Source organism: Acomys minous (assembly GCF_964271855.1).
Source record: "Acomys minous genome assembly, chromosome: 8".
Taxonomy (NCBI): domain Eukaryota; kingdom Metazoa; phylum Chordata; class Mammalia; order Rodentia; family Muridae; genus Acomys; species Acomys minous.
Window position 1 is genome coordinate 33,716,428 of NC_140489.1, and position 17,556 is coordinate 33,733,983.

Here is a 17,556-nt window from a genome sequence, read left to right on the forward strand (position 1 = left end):
AAGAATCTAGTTGTAAATTCTTTGCCCTTTTTGTTACCTTGTTTTAGTTTTGTCTATCCTTTTTCCCTTACTTAGTTTATCTTACACTTTTGTGTTGTGTTTCTGAAGTAATACCTTTGGCTTGTTTTTTCCTGAATGTCTCTGCAGTTTGGTTTGAGTTTTGGGCATCCGCCCTGAACTTGAATTTCCTCTCTCCTTGTGACTTTTTGGAAGACAGAAACCAGTATTTTCTGTAGATGATGAGTTTTGTTTTCTTTTTAACATCATGTATGTATGTGTCTCCTCCCTCCCCCTTATCTTTTAAAAGACGGGAAAGAAAGCAGTGAAGGCCGTTCTGTGGGTATCGGCAGATGGGCTCAGAGTTGTGGATGAAAAAACCAAGGTAAGAGTTTTGGGAGTTATAAATCTCTAATGATGAAATGTCATTAAGCTGTTGTGGTAGCTCTGTAATATCCTGACAACTAGATAATCTGAGAAATTATGAAAAAGAAACAAATAAAAAATTCTAGAGCCAGGCATAGTAGCACATGCCATGAAGCCCAGGCAGAGCCAAGAGATCCCAGTGAACCTTTTGAGAGACTGTTTTAATGTCCAGGAAACGAATTTAGGAACTCGTTTACTTAATGGAAAAAAAAATCTCTCTTGTTCTACACAATATAGCATATTTCAAGGAACCAGCATTAATGTTTAGTGCTAAGATACGAGTTCTATTTTTGCTCTGTTTAATTTTTTCAGCTCCTTGAATATAGAAAGTGATGTATCTTTTACTGTAATTTTTTAGGTGACAGGCCATATCTTAAGTTTGCGTTTGTTCCTTAAAAATGTTTTAGGAAGTGATAAATGAATTAGCCAATGGAAAGCCCAAGTGAAATCTTATTTTATTTTGTTCTGTTCTTTTTTGAGACAGGGTTTCTCTGTGTAGCCCTGGCTGTCCTGGACTCACTTTGTAGACCAGGCTGGCCTACTCACAGAGATCCTCCTGCCTCTGCCTCCCAGAGTGCTGGGATTACAGGTGCGCACCACTGCGAACAGCTGTGAAGTAAAATTTTAAAAAGCACTAGAGGTGAGATTTTACTTTAGGATTCACACTATATTCTGGGTAGCATTTTGTATTTAAGAGAGTGACCCTAAATGCCAAGGACACATAAGGACATTTAATCATTAATAAATTTTCTAGAGACCTAAAGTTGGGAAATGCTTTTTAACCAGAAGTTAGTTTGGAAGTGGATAAAGTTGGGCAGATAAAAAAAACAGGTGTGATGAACAATTTGTCTGATAATTTTTAAGAGGCTTAATACAGCTCCATTTCAGACCTTTTCCCTTTTTTTTAAGGTTCAAAATATTTATAGGCTTAAATTTAGCACATTTTTAAAGCAATGATGATTTTAAGTATCTTTTAAAACCTGTGTCTTTTGGGGTGTTTTGTTTTGTTTTGTTTTTTGAGACAAAGTTTCTCTGTGTAGCCTTGGCTGTCCTGGAACTCACTCTATAGACCAAGCCAGCCTCAGACTCGCAGAGACTCACCTGCCTCTCTCTCTGTGGATGCTGGGATTAAAGGCATGCGCCACCAATGCCCTGCAGCTTGTATCCTTTTAATACGTTTTTGAGAAAATTCATTTTTGTAAAGGGTCTTGCTGAGTTTGATCTAATAATTCCCCTGCCTCAGCCTCCCCTCCCCAGTCCTAAGATAACAGGTTTGTACCACAGCACCAAGCAAATTTGTCATACTATGGATATGTGTTTGTTTTTCACTGTACTTGGAAGTTGATTTGCCCCCTAGTGGCTGCTGTAACATCTGCATTTATGAGTTTCTTTCTATGTTGACTGATAACAGCGACAAGTGGGTGGGTGGGTGAGTAAAGACAGGGTTTCTATGTAGCCCAGGTCTCACCTGAAATTCATTATGCAATAGCCTAGTTTGGCCTTGAATTTGCATCAGTTCTTTTGGCCTAGCCTCCCAGGTGCTGGGATTGCAGGCTTGAGCCACCATGCACACTGCAGTTGGCAGCTTGTCACTATTGGATCCATTGTCCCATCTTTATATTTCACCTATTGTTAAGAACTAACATAGTGTTGGATTTAGTGCTTGAGACAAGACCATGCTACCATGATCTGTACAAAATATAGATACAGAAGTCTGGACTTGGGGGCCCTAACCTTTCTTTGAATAAAAAACTATGTTATGGTGATATGGTGACACAGGAATCTCTAGCACACGAAGAAACAGAAATACGATTCCTTCTCACAGAGAAAGCAGAGATCCAACCCCAAAATAATGTACAAAAAAACAGACAAAGCTTGTAAACCTGCATTATAGCTGCACTGAGGGATGTGAAAGAGAAGGTGTCACTATTGAGTAAGCAACTAGATAATCTCAAAAGTTGTGAAAAAGAAACAAAAATTCTAGGGCCGGGCATGGTGGCACACTCCATTGATCCCAGCACTCAGGAGGCAGAGCCAGGACAATCGCTGTGAGCTCAAGGCCACCCTAGTCTATAACATGAGTTCCAGGGCAGCCATAGCTAGACAGGGAGACATTGAAGAGAGAAAGGAAGGAAAGAAAGAAAGAAAAAGAAAAATCTACATATAAAAAGTACAATTGATTTATGTATGCATACTGTCAAATTGAAACGGCAAGCGCTGTGGACGAGCTCCAAACTAGGACTAGCTGACACAGGGACTTGAGACTATGGAGAGGAAGTATGCGAACCATTTGAGCAAAGTGATGCTTCCTGCAAAGTTCCAGCCTATGTAGGGTTTCTGCATTGCAAAATAGACATCCTATGCTGCTTCTGAGAGACCAGATCACCTCATAATCCTTCTCTTGCTTTGTGCTTCTGTTTTGAAGGACCTCATAGTTGACCAGACAATAGAAAAAGTTTCTTTCTGCGCCCCAGATAGGAACTTTGACAGAGCCTTTTCTTACATATGTCGTGATGGCACCACGCGGCGCTGGATCTGTCATTGCTTCATGGCTGTCAAAGACACGGTAAGTTGAACATGCTATCATGAGGATTCTAGCTGAGCTGCGCTCTGTGTCAGCCATGCAGTTTCCAGTGCATTTTAATAAATACGTGGTGCTAAGGCTACTCACACAGTGCCTTCTTTATAAGAGAGACTCTGGTGAGCTCACGGATGCTACCCTAGCCCATTCCCCATCGCCACGAAAGATGGGGTGGGGTTGGGAACATGGCACAGCACCATATTACCAACTTCAGTTGCAGGTTTTCACCAGTAAAGTGTTTGCAGTTTTTTGTTTTGTTTTGTTTTGTTTTTTAAGAATTGAGTTTTTAGCTGGACTGTGGTAGCACATACCTTTAGTCTTCAGCACTCGAGAGGCAGAGGCAAGCAGTTCTCTGTTAGTTCAAGACCAGCTTGGTCTACAGAGTGAGTTCCAGGACCCCCAGAACTACACAGAGAAACCCTATCTTGAAAAACGGAAAGAAAGCAAGCAAGCAAAGAAAGAATAGAGTTTGTGTTCTCTTCGTTAGCCTTGGATTGATCCCCTGCTTCCGCCTACCAAGTAACTGTGTGTCATCATACGCACCTGTTGTTGACATTCTGAAGTGAATTTGCTTGCTAACACATCTATGTAAAAGATACTGACATCAAAGGTACTTATAAATTTATTCTGTAGCTAGGAGGCTACTATAGATAAAATAACTGAATCAGAATATATTTTAAATTAATTAAAAGATTGAACCAGGGGCAGAGAGTGGCTCAGTGGTTAAGAGCAAGTGCTGGTCTTGCAGGAAACCCAAGGTTTATTCCCGGTCCTCGTACAGAGAAAGGATCAAGACTTCCTGTAGTAGCTCCCCCTCCAGAGGGCCCATGCCTCTGGCCTGTCTAGATACCTACACTTCATGCACTTAAACACAAAAGAGAAAGGAAGGAAGGATTGAATAATGATATAAATTTATTTTATCTTATCTATTTTATTTTGAGATAAAGTTTCTCACTCGATAGCCCAAACTGACTTTAACCTTGTTTTTCCACCTCAGCCCTACTGAGTGCTGAAATTACAGGCATGGGGCATTGTACCTGCGTGGAGATTTCTTTATGTCTATTCGCTTCTTTGTGGTGCTAGAGGTCAAACCCAGGGCTTGTACATGCTATGCAACTGTTCTACCACTAAGTTTCACCCTGCACCATGCATTGGGTTATGTTTTGTTTTGAGACATGATCTCATGTATCATGCAGCAGATTCTTGCATTCACTATTTAACCCAGGCAGGCCATGATCTTGCTTCTACCTCCCAAATGCTGAGAGTATGGGTGTGCTTGTTATTTGTGTTCTTAAAAACAAATCCAGGAGATGTATCTTAGTTACTTTTCTGTTGCTGTGATAAACACCATAGCCAAGACAACTTATAAAGGAAAGCCATAAGTTGGCTTGTGTTTCCAAAAGTTGGAGTCCCTCGTGGCAGAGCAACAGAACAGCTGAGAGCTCTCCACAACCAAAGGCCAAAGACAGCAAAGGCTTGAGTCCTTTGAAACCTCCAAGCTTGTCCCCAATGACACAGTCACACCTCCCAGTCCTTCCCAAACAGTTAGACCTACTGCTGACCAAGCATTCAAATATATGAGCCTACCAGGCCATTCTCACTCAAACTACCACAAAACCAAGTGTGGTGGCACACACCTGTCACCCCATCCCAGCACTTGGGAGTTAGAGGCAGGAGGATCAGGAGTTAGGATCATCCTTAGTTAACACAGCAAGTTTGAGACCAACCTAGGCTACATGTGATCCTGTCTTGAACAGCAACAAAAAACTAGTCAAAGATGAAAAGTATTAAGTTTCTTAAAAACCATAAAAGTATTAAACATATCCAGGAGAGATGGATCTGAGAGCATCTTTGCCTTGTAACAGCTACGCTTAGATGCACATGGCCTAAGAGCTTCAATACCCACGCACCCCAGTCTACTCCCCTTTCATGATTTAACATCTTGACCGTCACCATCTTCCTAGAGTTAGAATGAGTCTGCCGGTGTCAGTGTGCAGCCAGGGGTCCACAGTTAAATAATATCTTACACACAGTGAGCTCTTTAACCGTCACCTCCCCTTTCCATAGCAAGTGTGAGCATGTAAAAGCCCAGTGAACTGGCGTGTTCACAGCTTCCTACACAGTATGATTTTGAGAATAACACACACACACACACACACACACACACACACACACACACACACACACACACGTTCCCAGAGAACCCTGTGAATAACATCAGTAGTTTCATACCCATTCTTAACTATTTTTATTCCATAGTAGGACATGACTGGAAACTAGACTAGCCTAACAGAAAGCCATCCACTGGCGTGCTTAACTCTGGGTGACGGACTGCGTCTGTCCAATAACAGTTGGTTCATGTACGTTCCATTCTCATGCCACATACAAGCAGTTTCATGTCTAATTAGGGCACAACTGAAAACTTGTCTGCACTTTGCCTGTGTGTTGTCAGGAGATGCAGTTGTGAATGAGAGAGCTAGAAGATAGGGGAGGTTAATGCTGCCCACATTAGAAAAGGGAGACCAGAGCAAAGCTCTCCTTTACTTGACTCCCTTTTTTGTCTGTCTGTAGTCTGTCTCTCTGTGTAGCCCTGGCTGTCCTGGAACTCACTCTGTAGACCAGGCAGACCTCTAACTCACAAAGATCTGCCTGCCTCTGCCAGGATCGCAGGCCTGCACCACTGGGCCCAGCACTTGAGTCCCTTTTAGCCTGGAGTTGTTAAAGTTTGTAAACTTTCCTGTTGTCTTATTTGAAAATCTTTGATCATTCTATTTTACCAATAAAGACTCAGGAGCCAGCTGAGCAGTGGTGAAAAACCTGCTAGCTCAGAGAAGCAGAGAAAGCACCCAGCTGACCTTCTACTCAGCTTGAATCCCACTGGAGAAGGCCCAAAAGGCTCACTAGTTTAGCTGACAGCCCGTGAGGAAAAGGCCAAAAAACTCAAGGTCAAGGGCGTGTTAGTTCAAAGCCCCAAAAACCACAGGCCAAGGAGCTGAGGAGCTCAAGAGCTAGCGAGCTAAGCTAAAGAAGCGCCAAGGACCAACAAAGACCCTTCTGCATGCTGTCTTAAATACCCCTCACTCAAAGTCCCTCCTACTCTTAATCCCTGTCAGCTGGATCCTTGCTCTGCCTCTTGACCTAGGGTTAACTTTATTAAATCCTGTGTGCAGATAGCTCTTGGACTAAAGGTGTGTGTTAGGGTTGAGCCACACCCTAATCACCTGTTTACAGTAAACAGAAAGTTCTTGCATTAAAGGTGTGTTAGGGCTCAACCACAAGAAACAGGGATTTACAAGTCAATCTCAGGGATGACAGTGGGATCAAAGATAGTTTTTTACAGTTCATAATCTCATGGATCACATTGAGATCAAATACCCTGTAACATCCTCCACCCCTGATATATTAGCGGTGTAGTCAAGCTCCTGAAATTCCTGCCTCCCAGTGGTTTCTTAGAAATGTCTAGTAAATATTCCTGTTAGTCCCCAGTTAAAAAGCAACTAGAGGGCTGGAAAAATGAAGAGCATGTATTGCTTTTGGAGAGAACCCCTGAGTTTGGTCCCCAAGACCCATATTAAGCATCTCACAACCTCCTGAAACTTCAGCTCCACGGAGATCCAACACCTCTAGCCTCTGAGGGTACACTTAAAATCTAAAGGAAAATTGGAGGCTTGAATGTAAAGAAAGTTTGTCATGGCTTTGTTAATTTTAAACTGGAATTTCCAACAGCTGTATTTGTATGTACTTGTTGTGCGTGCCTTTCACAGTGCTTTGAAAACCTGTTCTCTGCAGGGGGAGAGACTGAGCCATGCCGTGGGCTGTGCTTTTGCGGCCTGTCTGGAGCGTAAGCAGAAGCGCGAGAAGGAGTGCGGAGTCACTGCTACGTTTGATGCCAGCAGAACCACTTTTACAAGAGAAGGATCATTCCGAGTCACAACTGCCACTGAACAAGCGGAGAGAGAGGAGATCATGAAACAGTTGCAAGATGCCAAGAAAGGTAGAGCGTGTTCTGCTGTGTTGTGTTCATTTTGTGCAGATTTTCCCTACAGCTTTTTATTTGAAGCTATCAGAGACAAATGTCCTTGGGAACCCTTGGGATTGCAGGTAAAGCACAGAGATAGAGCATTCCTAACATCCCCGCCCACACCATACACTAACAGAGAGATCCCTTAGCAACATATGAAGACCTTAAGGGCAGAAGTAAAAACCTTATAAAAGTGCTTCCTTTAGAGTGGTTTAAAAGCCATGCATGCTTTCCATTATAATAAGTTTCTCTGAGGAAGGTGAGAGAACAGTTCAAGAAGCTGCAGAGACGCGTCCCTTGCTCCCTGCCCATCCTAGATAGATTTGGTGCTGTGAGACACAAATATCATCAGAGACAACCATCTTGGAGGAAGAAGCACAAGCCCCAGGGTTTAGGGTTAGAAGGGAACACTGGCTCGGTTGCTGGAGTTAGTGACACAGTGCTGGTTAGGGTACTGCCTTAACCCGAGTGCTTCAGTCACAAAGGCCTGTGGCTTTGTATGTATGATGTGAGTGCTTAAGTGTTAATGTTCTTACATTTATATCAGATCTAAGCTCTTTTTCTTTGGTTTTCTTGAGCTGAGACAGACAAGACAGTTGTTGGTCCATCAGTGGCTCCTGGCCACACTGCTCCGTCCCCATCCTCTCCCACCTCTCCCACTCTGGATGCCACTGCCTCTTTAGAGACGAACAATCCTCATGCTATCCCACGCCGCCATGCACCAATTGAACAGCTTGCTCGCCAAGGCTCCTTCCGGGGATTTCCTGCTCTTAGCCAGAAGATGTCACCCTTCAAACGCCAGCTCTCCCTGCGCATCAATGAGTTGCCTTCCACTATGCAGAGGAAGACTGACTTCCCAATAAAAACCGCAGGTAATGTGCTCAAGCTCTGAGGCCCGATCACAGGTCCCTCTCTGAATCTGCTGTATGTCTGTCATTTCATAGAAGAGCAAAGTAAGGCCATGAATAATTAATTTCTTTTCCATAAGTAGTTGACAGAGCCCCGATGGAATTTCCTGCCTGAGCCACAAGGTCTATGGTTTGTCCTGGTGTAGATGTACTCTCTCAGCCAGGCTATTTCCAAACAGCCAGGGTTCCAAATTTCCATTCTTACTGTGCTACATAGGACTCCAGAGAATCAAATAGGCTTTAGAGACATTTATAGGTTAGTGGCAGCACTGTCAAAGGACAGAAGAAATTGGTAAGTGTTCTTGTGTTTGTGGAAGGTTAACATCATAGGGAAGAAAAATTCTAAATGTCTCTCATGCAAACCTAAGGCCCGTTGCCCATCAGAAGCAGGCGATTGCCAACTTATTAATAACTTCTATGTGTCTTGTGTTCAACTGTTCTCTGTCCTTATCATATGATCTACAGCTAAAATGTTAGGTCATGTTGGTGCTTTTATTGGCCCTAACATAGTTCCCTTGGAAACATGTCACGCTATCTCCATAGCTGAACAGGAGGAAGCTCTGGTTCAGTAGGCGAAGACAGACCTGTGAGTTAGGTGACCGTGGGAAGTCTTTTCAGCTTTCAGCACCCTCAAAACAGAAATTCCAGATGCTTCAAGTACCTCATTGCAGTCTTCCTCTGGGGCAGATGGGGTACAGAACCTTTCTCTTTTCAGAGATAAGCAAAGGTCCAGTATGCATGACTTCTTTGCTCAGTAATAAGGAAGTGTTCTCAGAGTTTACACACACAGGATCTCAAACTTGCTTGGACCCAAACTCTGTGGGTGAAAGCAGTCTTCCTGCTTGGCTTTCCAGAATTAAGGAGAGTCTTTAGCATCCTATATTTCAGTTCACTTTTCTTTGACATCACAGTTCCTATACTAGAATCTTTAAAGATGGTGAGCGTGCCAGGTGGTAGCGGCGCACGCCTTTAGTCCCAATCCTTGGGGAGGCAGAGGTAGGCCAGTCTCTGAGTTTAAGGCCAACTGGTCTACAGAGTGAGTTCCAAGACAGCCAGAGATACACAGAGAAGACCTTTGTCTTGAAGTGTTCCTACCCGCCGCCCAAGCCAAAATAGAAAGGAAATGAGAGATCTGACGTGTCCTAATTCATTCAGGGAAAAGCTTTTATATCTAGACTTTAACCCTGTTTTTCTGATGAGCTCTAGAGCTTGTTTGGGTCAGAGCTTCTAGGAATGGTTGAAAGGCAAATGGGTTATAGAGATCTTCCAGAAAGACCCAGCTATACAAACATCTTCACATTAAACAAACCAACCACCAAATTCCCAATAGTGTCACAAGAAGAAATAAATGTAGGGATGAGTCACTGATGGTTTCTGAAATTGATGTGTTCGCCGTTTAATTTACTGAGGTTGATTGTGTAGCCTGACAGTTGAGAACTGTCCTTCTGCAAGGAAAGAGATAAGGTGAAAAATGTCAGCTTACACTGTTCTGTCGTATTTCAGGGGTCTTCCGTTTTCTGTTTGCCTTGCAGTGCCAGAGGTAGAAGGAGAAGCAGAGAGCATCAGCTCCCTGTGCTCACAGATCACCAGTGCCTTCAGCACACCCTCTGAGGACCCCTTCTCCTCTGCCCCAATGACCAAGCCAGGGACACTGGTAGCACCACAGTCTCCTGTCTTACAAGGTTAGTGACCTCTCCTTGGGTTTTCTCTTTAAAACTAATACTGTTAGCATGCTGCTTGTGAACCAGAAGTTGGCGTCCTGAGCTGCCGTTGTCCCTCCTGTCCCGGTCCACTGTGTCTCTGGGCTTTGCTCCCCATCTTGTCTTCTAAGTTGTCCACGTTCATCATTTGGCATGTCTACCTGTCTGCTCCTCCACATAGCAGTTTACATCGCCTCAGTCCCCTGCTTTATGTGCCCCTTGACTTAAGGGTCAGCCAGCCAGCTCTGCAAACCAGCAGCTGTCAGAATTGGTTCAGGCTCTGTGCCGTCTAGGTGGCAATTCTCCACCACCAACAATTTTGCCCCCTCAGGGAAAATTTGGCATTCACTGTACGGAAACATTTCAGGAGGGGACGTTATTCTAGCATCTAAAATACTGCCAAGCATCGTTCAGCATGCAAGACAGCACCCACAGCAAAGATTTATCCATTCCAAAATGTCAGTGGTGTTAGCGTTGAGACCTGGACTCGCCTCCTGCGTGCTGAGAGGGGTTCTGTAACACGTATCCTAAAATTGGCCTTTGCAACAAGAGTGACTGCAGGGTGGCAGTTGTGGGTCTCCCCGCCTCCCCACAAGATGCTAAATTAAATTCCTAACTCACAGTCGGTAAATCACTGGCTCCTGACATGAAGCTCCAATTCTTGCCCGTTCCCATTTCTTTTGAGAGCTCAGAGAAGGGCTGCCCTTCAGGACAGGCATAAATGCTTATAATCATGTGTGCTTTACGTCATCACACGGCTGTCTTATCCTAACAGACACAGAGTATCAGACAAACTAAGCTCGATATATTGAGCACCTAACAGTGCATGCCCCAGTGGAAAACACTCTCAAGTTGTCTTATTTAATCCTCAGAGAGCTCTTTGAGGTAGCCATTACAAAAAAAAGGAAGCTCAAAGAGCCTAAGTGAATTGCGCAAGCTGTACAGCTGGATTTAAAGTAAGGTCATCCTGAGCCAGTTGCTTCCCCACAGCCCTGTCTGCTTACAGGGCACCAGGTATAGAACCCAGGAGAGCAGTCCTCCATCTTTAAGGGGCTTCCAGTCTACAGCTGAAGTCGTTTTGTCGCTGTTTTATAGGCCCACCCAGGTACACAATACCACCACCCTAAGTGTGGTTGTTCAGCCCTAAAAAGGGAGAGTCCATGAGAAGTATGGTGGAAAGCTGGAAGACAGACTAGAAACTGATGAAGGAGTAAAAGGAAATGAGGGAAGTAAGATCAGCACTCTGGATATTAATGAACCTTACACAGGGGGAAAGAGATAGAAAATTAATTTTGTAGTAAATGACAAATGTATTAAAGTAAATGAAAACACATACCATTTGATTTATAACCTGTTGTATAGACAAAATATTAAGTAGAAAAATCTGGAAATAAAAAATTTATAAGTTTTAAATAATTTTATTACTATAACAATAATTGTTACCAATCCCTCAGGGTGCCTAGCTTATAAATTAAACTTTATCCTAGGTTCGAATGTATAGGTAAAAACTGAGTATTATCTAGGAACTTATTATCCCCCAATCCTAAACTTAGGAGACTTTTGAGAGAATTAAATTTAGCAATGTAAGATATTGTTAGCTTGATGCCCAGAACATACTAAGAATATATTACATTTAACCCATTATTATTGTTGGCTTGCTTTGATCTTTTGTAAAAGTGTAGGACAAAATGCTTTATCTACTTAACTCTGCCAAAGCCTAGTTACATGGATAGTCATGTTCAATTTAATTTGAAATTGTATTTGTTAGGCTTCATTTCCTCTTATATATTTTCATAGAGCAGCCATTTGACTTTATCAGTACAGTCATTTGACAGTGTCTTTTAGTCAAAAGGTGTGTGTATCCACGGCAGGACAGCATGGTCATCCAGGACCAATGATCTTGTCTTGTCTGTCCCACCAGTATTGTGCATTGGCCTGACTGACCATCTCCATGGGGTAGCTTGGACACCCTGCATGAATTAACTCCATCAATATTGTCTGCTCCCATTGTAGCTAATGGCACTGACTCAGCCTTCCATGTGCTTGCTGCTAAGCCAGCCAATACTGCTCTAGCACCTGTAGCAATGCCTGTGCGTGAAACCAACCCTTGGGCCCATGCCCCTGATGCTGCTAACAAGGAAATTGCAGCCATACATCCGGGTAAGGTGGCCACAGATGTTGAAGTGGACTCTGAAAGCAGGTTCTAACATTGGCCCGTTACCTGAGTGAGGACTACAAAAAATATATTCCTTCTTAGACAGAAGTGGCTATGAGGAAAGGCTAGAAAACTTGGGAATAAAAGGATTATATAGATGTTCTCAGGACTGTGGAACCTGGCTACATAGAATTTTGATACGCCACCTTTCCCTGCCCCACCCCAGAAAACCTTTTCACTGGATTTTTAGCAGCACACACAGCTGCCTAATGGATGAAGGTACGCTGAATGACAAGTCCATCAAAATGACCACAAAGGACACTTTTTTTTTCCCCCTTAGTTTTTTTGAGACAGGGTTTCTCTGTGTTATCTTGGCTGTCCTGGGCTTACTTTGTAGACTAGGCTGGCCTCAAACTCATAGCGATCCACCTGCCTCTGCTTCCCAAGTGCTGGGATTAAAGGTGTGTGCCACCACTTCCAGCTTATGTAGGGGGGGTTTTGTTTTAATTTTCATTCATGGTTTTGGTTTTGAGTTTTTAGAACAGATCCTTGTTCTGTAGCCTTAAACTTGGGGTCTACCTGCCCCAAGCTCCTTGACCACAGCCAGTTCCTCTATGTGGCTGCACCATGGCAACAAGACAGATTTCTGACACCAGTCAGCTGTCTGGGTTCAGGGCATTTGAGCCTCAGTATGCCTTAAGATAACAGCATGTTCTAGCAGGTTCTACTCATCACTAAAAACAAGACCTCCTAGGCCGGTGACATGTCAGCCCCTCTACCAGAGGCATGTTCCTGTCATGGGCATGTTCCACAGTTTAGGATCATTCACTTAGCCAAGATTACCAAGTGAGAAAGGCCTCTAACACCCCCTCTCTATCTTCTTGGTTCTAGGGGCTGAGTGGGCTCAGCCTTCTGGCGCTGCCTCTCCAGGTCTCTTGCAGGCTGGTCACAGACGCACTCCCTCTGAGGCTGACCGTTGGTTAGAAGAAGTGTCAAAGAGCGTGCGGGCCCAGCAGCCACAGGCCTCAGCTGCCCCTCTGCAGCCCATCCTCCAGCCGCCCCCACCCACTGCCATTGCCCCTCCAGCACCACCTTTCCAAGGAAATGCATTCCTCACCTCTCAGCCTGTGCCCGTGGGTGTGGTCCCACCCCTGCAGCCAGCCTTTGTCCCTGCCCAGTCCTACCCTGTGGCCAATGGGATGCCCTATCCAGCCTCTAATGTACCTGTAGTGGGCATCACTCCATCCCAGATGGTAGCGAATGTGTTTGGCACAGCAGGCCATCCTCAGGCCACTCATCCCCATCAGTCACCAGGCCTGGCCAAACAGCAGACATTCCCTCAATATGAGACAAGTAGTGCTACCACCAGTCCCTTCTTTAAGCCTCCTGCACAGCACCTCAATGGTTCTGCAGCTTTCAATGGTGTGGATGATGGCAGGCTGGCCTCGGGAAACAAGCATGCAGAGGTCCCTCCGGGCACCTGCCCAGTGGATCCTTTCGAAGCCCAGTGGGCGGCGTTAGAAAGCAAGTCCAAGCAGCGTACAAATCCCTCCCCTACCAACCCTTTCTCCAGTGACTTACAGAAGACGTTTGAAATAGAGCTTTAGGCAATCTCTGTGACATGTGTGTTTTCTGTACTTAGGCAAGGGCAGCGGGTGGAGGGCAGAGGCGCAAAGGAGACTTTGCTTTCCTGATCAGTACACTTTTCACTAATCCCAAAGGTTCCAAGGAGCAAGTCCAAGCACAGTAAGTGAGGGGTGGTGGCCACAGAAGTGAGGAAAGCATTGCTGAGAGGACTGCCCTGCAGCTAGGCTAGAGAAATCACGAACACGGTGCCTCTGGCCCCTCCTCTCTCCTACCCTTACAAATCTCTGGCAACAGAGAGGCAGAGTATCTGAAGAGGAATCTGTATTCAAAGCACATCTACTGGAACATAAAACATAACAGGAAGCAAAAACAATCTCCCTTTATTTTTCGGGCCAGTCACCAGTTTCTCCCAGTACTGGCCTCTTAGCTCGATGGAGAACAGTGTGACTTGTGCTCAGGCTGGGAAGCAAGGCAGGGTTCACAGGAGGCCACAGCAGAGCTGTATTCTGAGGATAAAGCTGAGCTTCCATTTTGAGTAACAGAATAAATATTATAAATATATATATATATATCAAAAAAGCCAAAATCTTTATTTTTATGCACCTAGAATATTTTAAATAGTTCAATATTAAAAAGTTGTATGAGTTGTAAGTAATCTTGCCAAAAGTGAGCAGGTTAGTTGTAAGAAATTGTACATAAGATTGATTTATCATTGATGCCTATTGAAGTAAAAAAAGAGGAAGGGCTAGAAGTTGTAGGCAGGAGCCCTGGCTTGTTTGTGATCATTCATTGTAACTAGCACATTGCAGCAACAATCATTCTGATGACCAGTACTGTCACTAGGTTGTAGTTTTAAATCAAAGAGCAGTGTTGTCCTGGTTTTCCCTACGGTGAAACTCTGATGTCATCATCTTACAGAGAATGTGTATCATTGCAGTTTCCTTATGTTAACCCTTTAGCACTAAGGTGACAATGACAAAATCCTCTCCAGAAATGGGAATGCAGGCTGTTGTGTTGGTTTGTAATATGAGTCTTAATGGGTTCTGTCCTTGAATTTTGTTCCCATAAGTTTTACAGGGGTGAGGATTCTGGTTTTATCCGTTCTGTGTGTCTGTGTCCCCTTCCGACCCGCTATGAACAGATCATCCCATGCCAGTTGCAGCTACTTGACCTCGGGTAACAGTGTGAGATCCCATCTCATTTTTACTTTTGAACGTTGGCCTTACAATCAAATGTAAGTTATATATACATATATATATATATTTGTACTGATGAGAATTTATAATCTGCTTTAACAAAAATAAATGTTCGTGGTAGAAGCTTTTGCCCTTGAAGGGCTATTCTTATTTGCAAATGAGTCTATAGTTCTGTTTTTTATCTAACTTCCCTCATCACTGCTGATTTCCCACTTGGGACTGTAATTTTTGTTGGGACTAGTGTACCTGTAGATGTCATGGGTGTGCCTGGGACACTTGATCTGCAGCAACAGTGTAACCACACCTAAAAGCCAGAGACTGCTAGCCCTAGCCCAGAGGTGCGGTGCTGCTGGACACGTTCTCACTAGGTAGCCCTGGCTGGCCTTGAACTCAGTTGTGTCCTAAGTGCTGGGATTAAAAATGTGTGTCACCATGCCTGACAAAGCACTGCTTCTCAGCCTTAGCTATAGATTCAGATTTCCTGAGGTGTAGCTCAGTGGAATGCTCAGCACACATGTGCACGCATACACACACCTAATACCAGCCTGTTCACAAGGCCAATTAAATCAGAATTTCAGTGGGAGGTTTACTTTAGATCTTGAAGGGTTTGTTTTCTGCTCTCTATATGGAATAAGGGTCTAGGGTAGTTCACCCCTTACCTCTCAGCCTAGCCCCCTACTTCTTCCTGCAAACAGCTGGCACCCAGATGTTTCTTGGCTCTTAAACAGGCAGTGCCTCTTCTCTTTTTGAGCAAGATGGCTTGAGATGGCACTCAGACATAAAGCTTGGTTTTTCAGCCGATGTCAGAATTTTGGTCCCATAACCAACCACCTTTGTTAGCACAGTCTTCTAGAGAATCAAGCAAGTTCAAGTGGGGAGAGCTCATTAAGTCCAGGCCTCTTCCTTGAGCATTAAGAAGTCAGAGGTTCTAGAAGATGAAGGATGGCTTCCTGCAGCTCAGACTATTAAATCCCTCCCTGATTGTTACAGTGTACCCACATCCTGCTAATGCTGAAGTGGGTTGTTTACTTTGAGACAAGGTTTCACTCTGTGGCTTGGCTGGCTCACACTGTGGTAGCCCTGCTTCAGCCTCCAAGCACTGGGGTTATAGGTGTGCACCACCATTCCCAGCTACTGTTCTGCAGACTTTTACAGTTGTGTGTGCACACACATGTATGTCGCAGATGGGACAATGGCCTGAATTAGTTCTGCCTTACACCAGTGTGGTTGCAGGAAACACACTCAACTCATCAGGCTTGGCAGCAGGTGCCTTCGCCACTGCACCATCTCACCAGCCCCCGATGCTGCTCTCAGCATAGTCTTATTTTTCTCTACAGCAAATAGAGTCCCACTTAACGAAGCATGGCTCTGTGCTGCTCAGAGCAGGCCAGTGAGCTGTGTAAAGGAGTGAACCTTCCCAGCCTGCGGGCAGCCCCAGGAGATAGTACCCCTGCAGCGTGGGTCTTTCTCAGCTTTTTCGCACTCAGATTATAAGGCTGTGTGGCTTTTTCATGCTGCATGCCTCCATGGAGGCTTTGTAGGTCTAGTCTACCTTGCTGAGAGCTTGCCCAGGCCTTCCACTGAGCTCCACACACTGCCTAGAAGACAAGCCCAGTGACAGTTGGCCATCACATTCCTCCCACCCAGCTTGCTCTGCAGTGTGGTGAGTGGATCCTCTGCACAAATTGAGCATCCCTCACCCAAAATCAAATGCACTTTGAAGCCCAGGCATTGCTGAAGGCTGATGTGACGTGTGGTGTTTCAAGATTCAGAGCATTTGGGGATTTTAGGTGAGGGATGCTCAATTAGTAAAGTCTACACATATTTAAATGCTTCTAACACTTTGGTCCCAAGCATGGGTAAAGGGTCCTCAACGCAGCAGGGACTATAGAGGGAAGGTGTAAAGGAGCAGTTCCATGTAGGCGGGTTCCTCCTCTTCACGGCCGCCTGTGCTCATGCCAGACAGACCCTGCTGAGGACTACAGGGGAGGCTGGCACTGGCAGCTGCTGGGGCTTAGCCCTGGGTTTCTGAGAGAGCCAGTGTCTGAAAGATGACCCCCTCTGCGGGCCATATCTTACCATCCCTTCTCCCCAGCAAACCATCCGGAATTGGCGCCACAGCTAGCCTTCATCCCTGCTGCCAGGCGGGCTGAGCATTCGGCTGGAAGCGGGCACAGCTGGCACAGCAGAAGCTGGAGTAGTAGTCATTGCCGCAGAGCTGGGCCTGCAGGATCAGAGCACAGTTGGCCAGCTCAGGCTGGTCGATGCACTCCCTGCCCAGGTCCCTGGACTGAGCGGCGGCCGGTGCTGCAGAACAACAGAAGAGGAAAAGGGGCTGAGGCAGCCATCGTGCCGCGGCTGCTCACCTGCTCCACCAAACGAGAAGGCGTCATGGCTCCCAGCCCTTGCGCTTCTCCTGTGATTGTTACCTGTGGCTCCAGCCCCGTGCACAGCCCTACTGGCCAGAGCTGGAGAGCCACATGACGGCTATGTTGGCCCAGATTAGGAGGAAGGATTAGGGTCAGTCCTAGGAGAGCAGGAAGTCGGCAAGAGCCGCTGGCCTCTTCTTGTTGCTGATGGATTTCCCCAGCCTCCCCAGCTTGCCTCTGTGCCCTGTGCTCCCATCTCTCCTGGTTTCCACCTGAGAAAGTAACGGATCTTCAAAGCTACACTGAGAACAGAGCCCGTGTGCCATCCTCAACCTTCCCAGGAGTTTGTTGTAACTGTCAGTTTCGTACCACTGCCTCATCCCTCTCTGCTGGCTCTGTGCAGCACTGGCCCACTGTGCCTACAGCGGGCATACAGGGTTGAGTATCATCTCCCTAGCCTTCAGAAAAGACCATGAAAAGACAGGGCCACCAGAGTGCCCTCCAGAATGTTTGCCTCTCTTACCAGCATAACCAGAGGACTGGCTCCCTGCGTGTGTGTGGTAGCAAACTCATGTGTGCTGGTTAGTTGGTTGGTTGGTTGGTTTTTCAAAATCTG

At 45.3% G+C, this 17,556-nt stretch overlaps 2 protein-coding genes across 18 annotated transcripts in view; one reads left to right on the plus strand and one right to left on the minus strand.

The window, feature by feature from the left end:
• The window catches only part of NUMB (NUMB endocytic adaptor protein), a 109,378-nt gene extending 94,649 nt beyond the window's left edge, over positions 1-14,729 (plus strand). For 9 of the 11 annotated variants that reach the window (XM_084792082.1, XM_084792079.1, XM_084792089.1 and 6 more), the window contains 7 exons: positions 308-382; positions 2,849-2,989; positions 6,794-6,998; positions 7,604-7,897; positions 9,466-9,615; positions 11,647-11,793; positions 12,680-14,729. In XM_084792082.1, coding sequence (XP_084648208.1) covers positions 308-382; positions 2,849-2,989; positions 6,794-6,998; positions 7,604-7,897; positions 9,466-9,615; positions 11,647-11,793; positions 12,680-13,395 — 1,728 coding nt within the window. In that variant the 3' untranslated portion in view covers positions 13,396-14,729. The remainder of the gene's footprint in view (positions 1-307; positions 383-2,848; positions 2,990-6,793; positions 6,999-7,603; positions 7,898-9,465; positions 9,616-11,646; positions 11,794-12,679) is intronic. The other 2 variants (XM_084792080.1, XM_084792081.1) reach the window with 1 other exon arrangement.
• The window catches only part of PAPLN (papilin, proteoglycan like sulfated glycoprotein), a 66,033-nt gene that overhangs the window by 16,370 nt on the left and 32,107 nt on the right, over positions 1-17,556 (minus strand). For 4 of the 7 annotated variants that reach the window (XM_084792061.1, XM_084792060.1, XM_084792062.1 and 1 more), the window contains one exon: positions 13,941-16,878. In XM_084792061.1, the coding sequence (XP_084648187.1) occupies positions 16,700-16,878 (179 nt within the window). In that variant the 3' untranslated portion in view covers positions 13,941-16,699. Of the gene's footprint in view, positions 1-9,079; positions 9,379-13,940; positions 16,879-17,556 lie in introns of those variants that run through there. The other 3 variants (XR_014780986.1, XM_084792059.1, XM_084792058.1) reach the window with 2 other exon arrangements.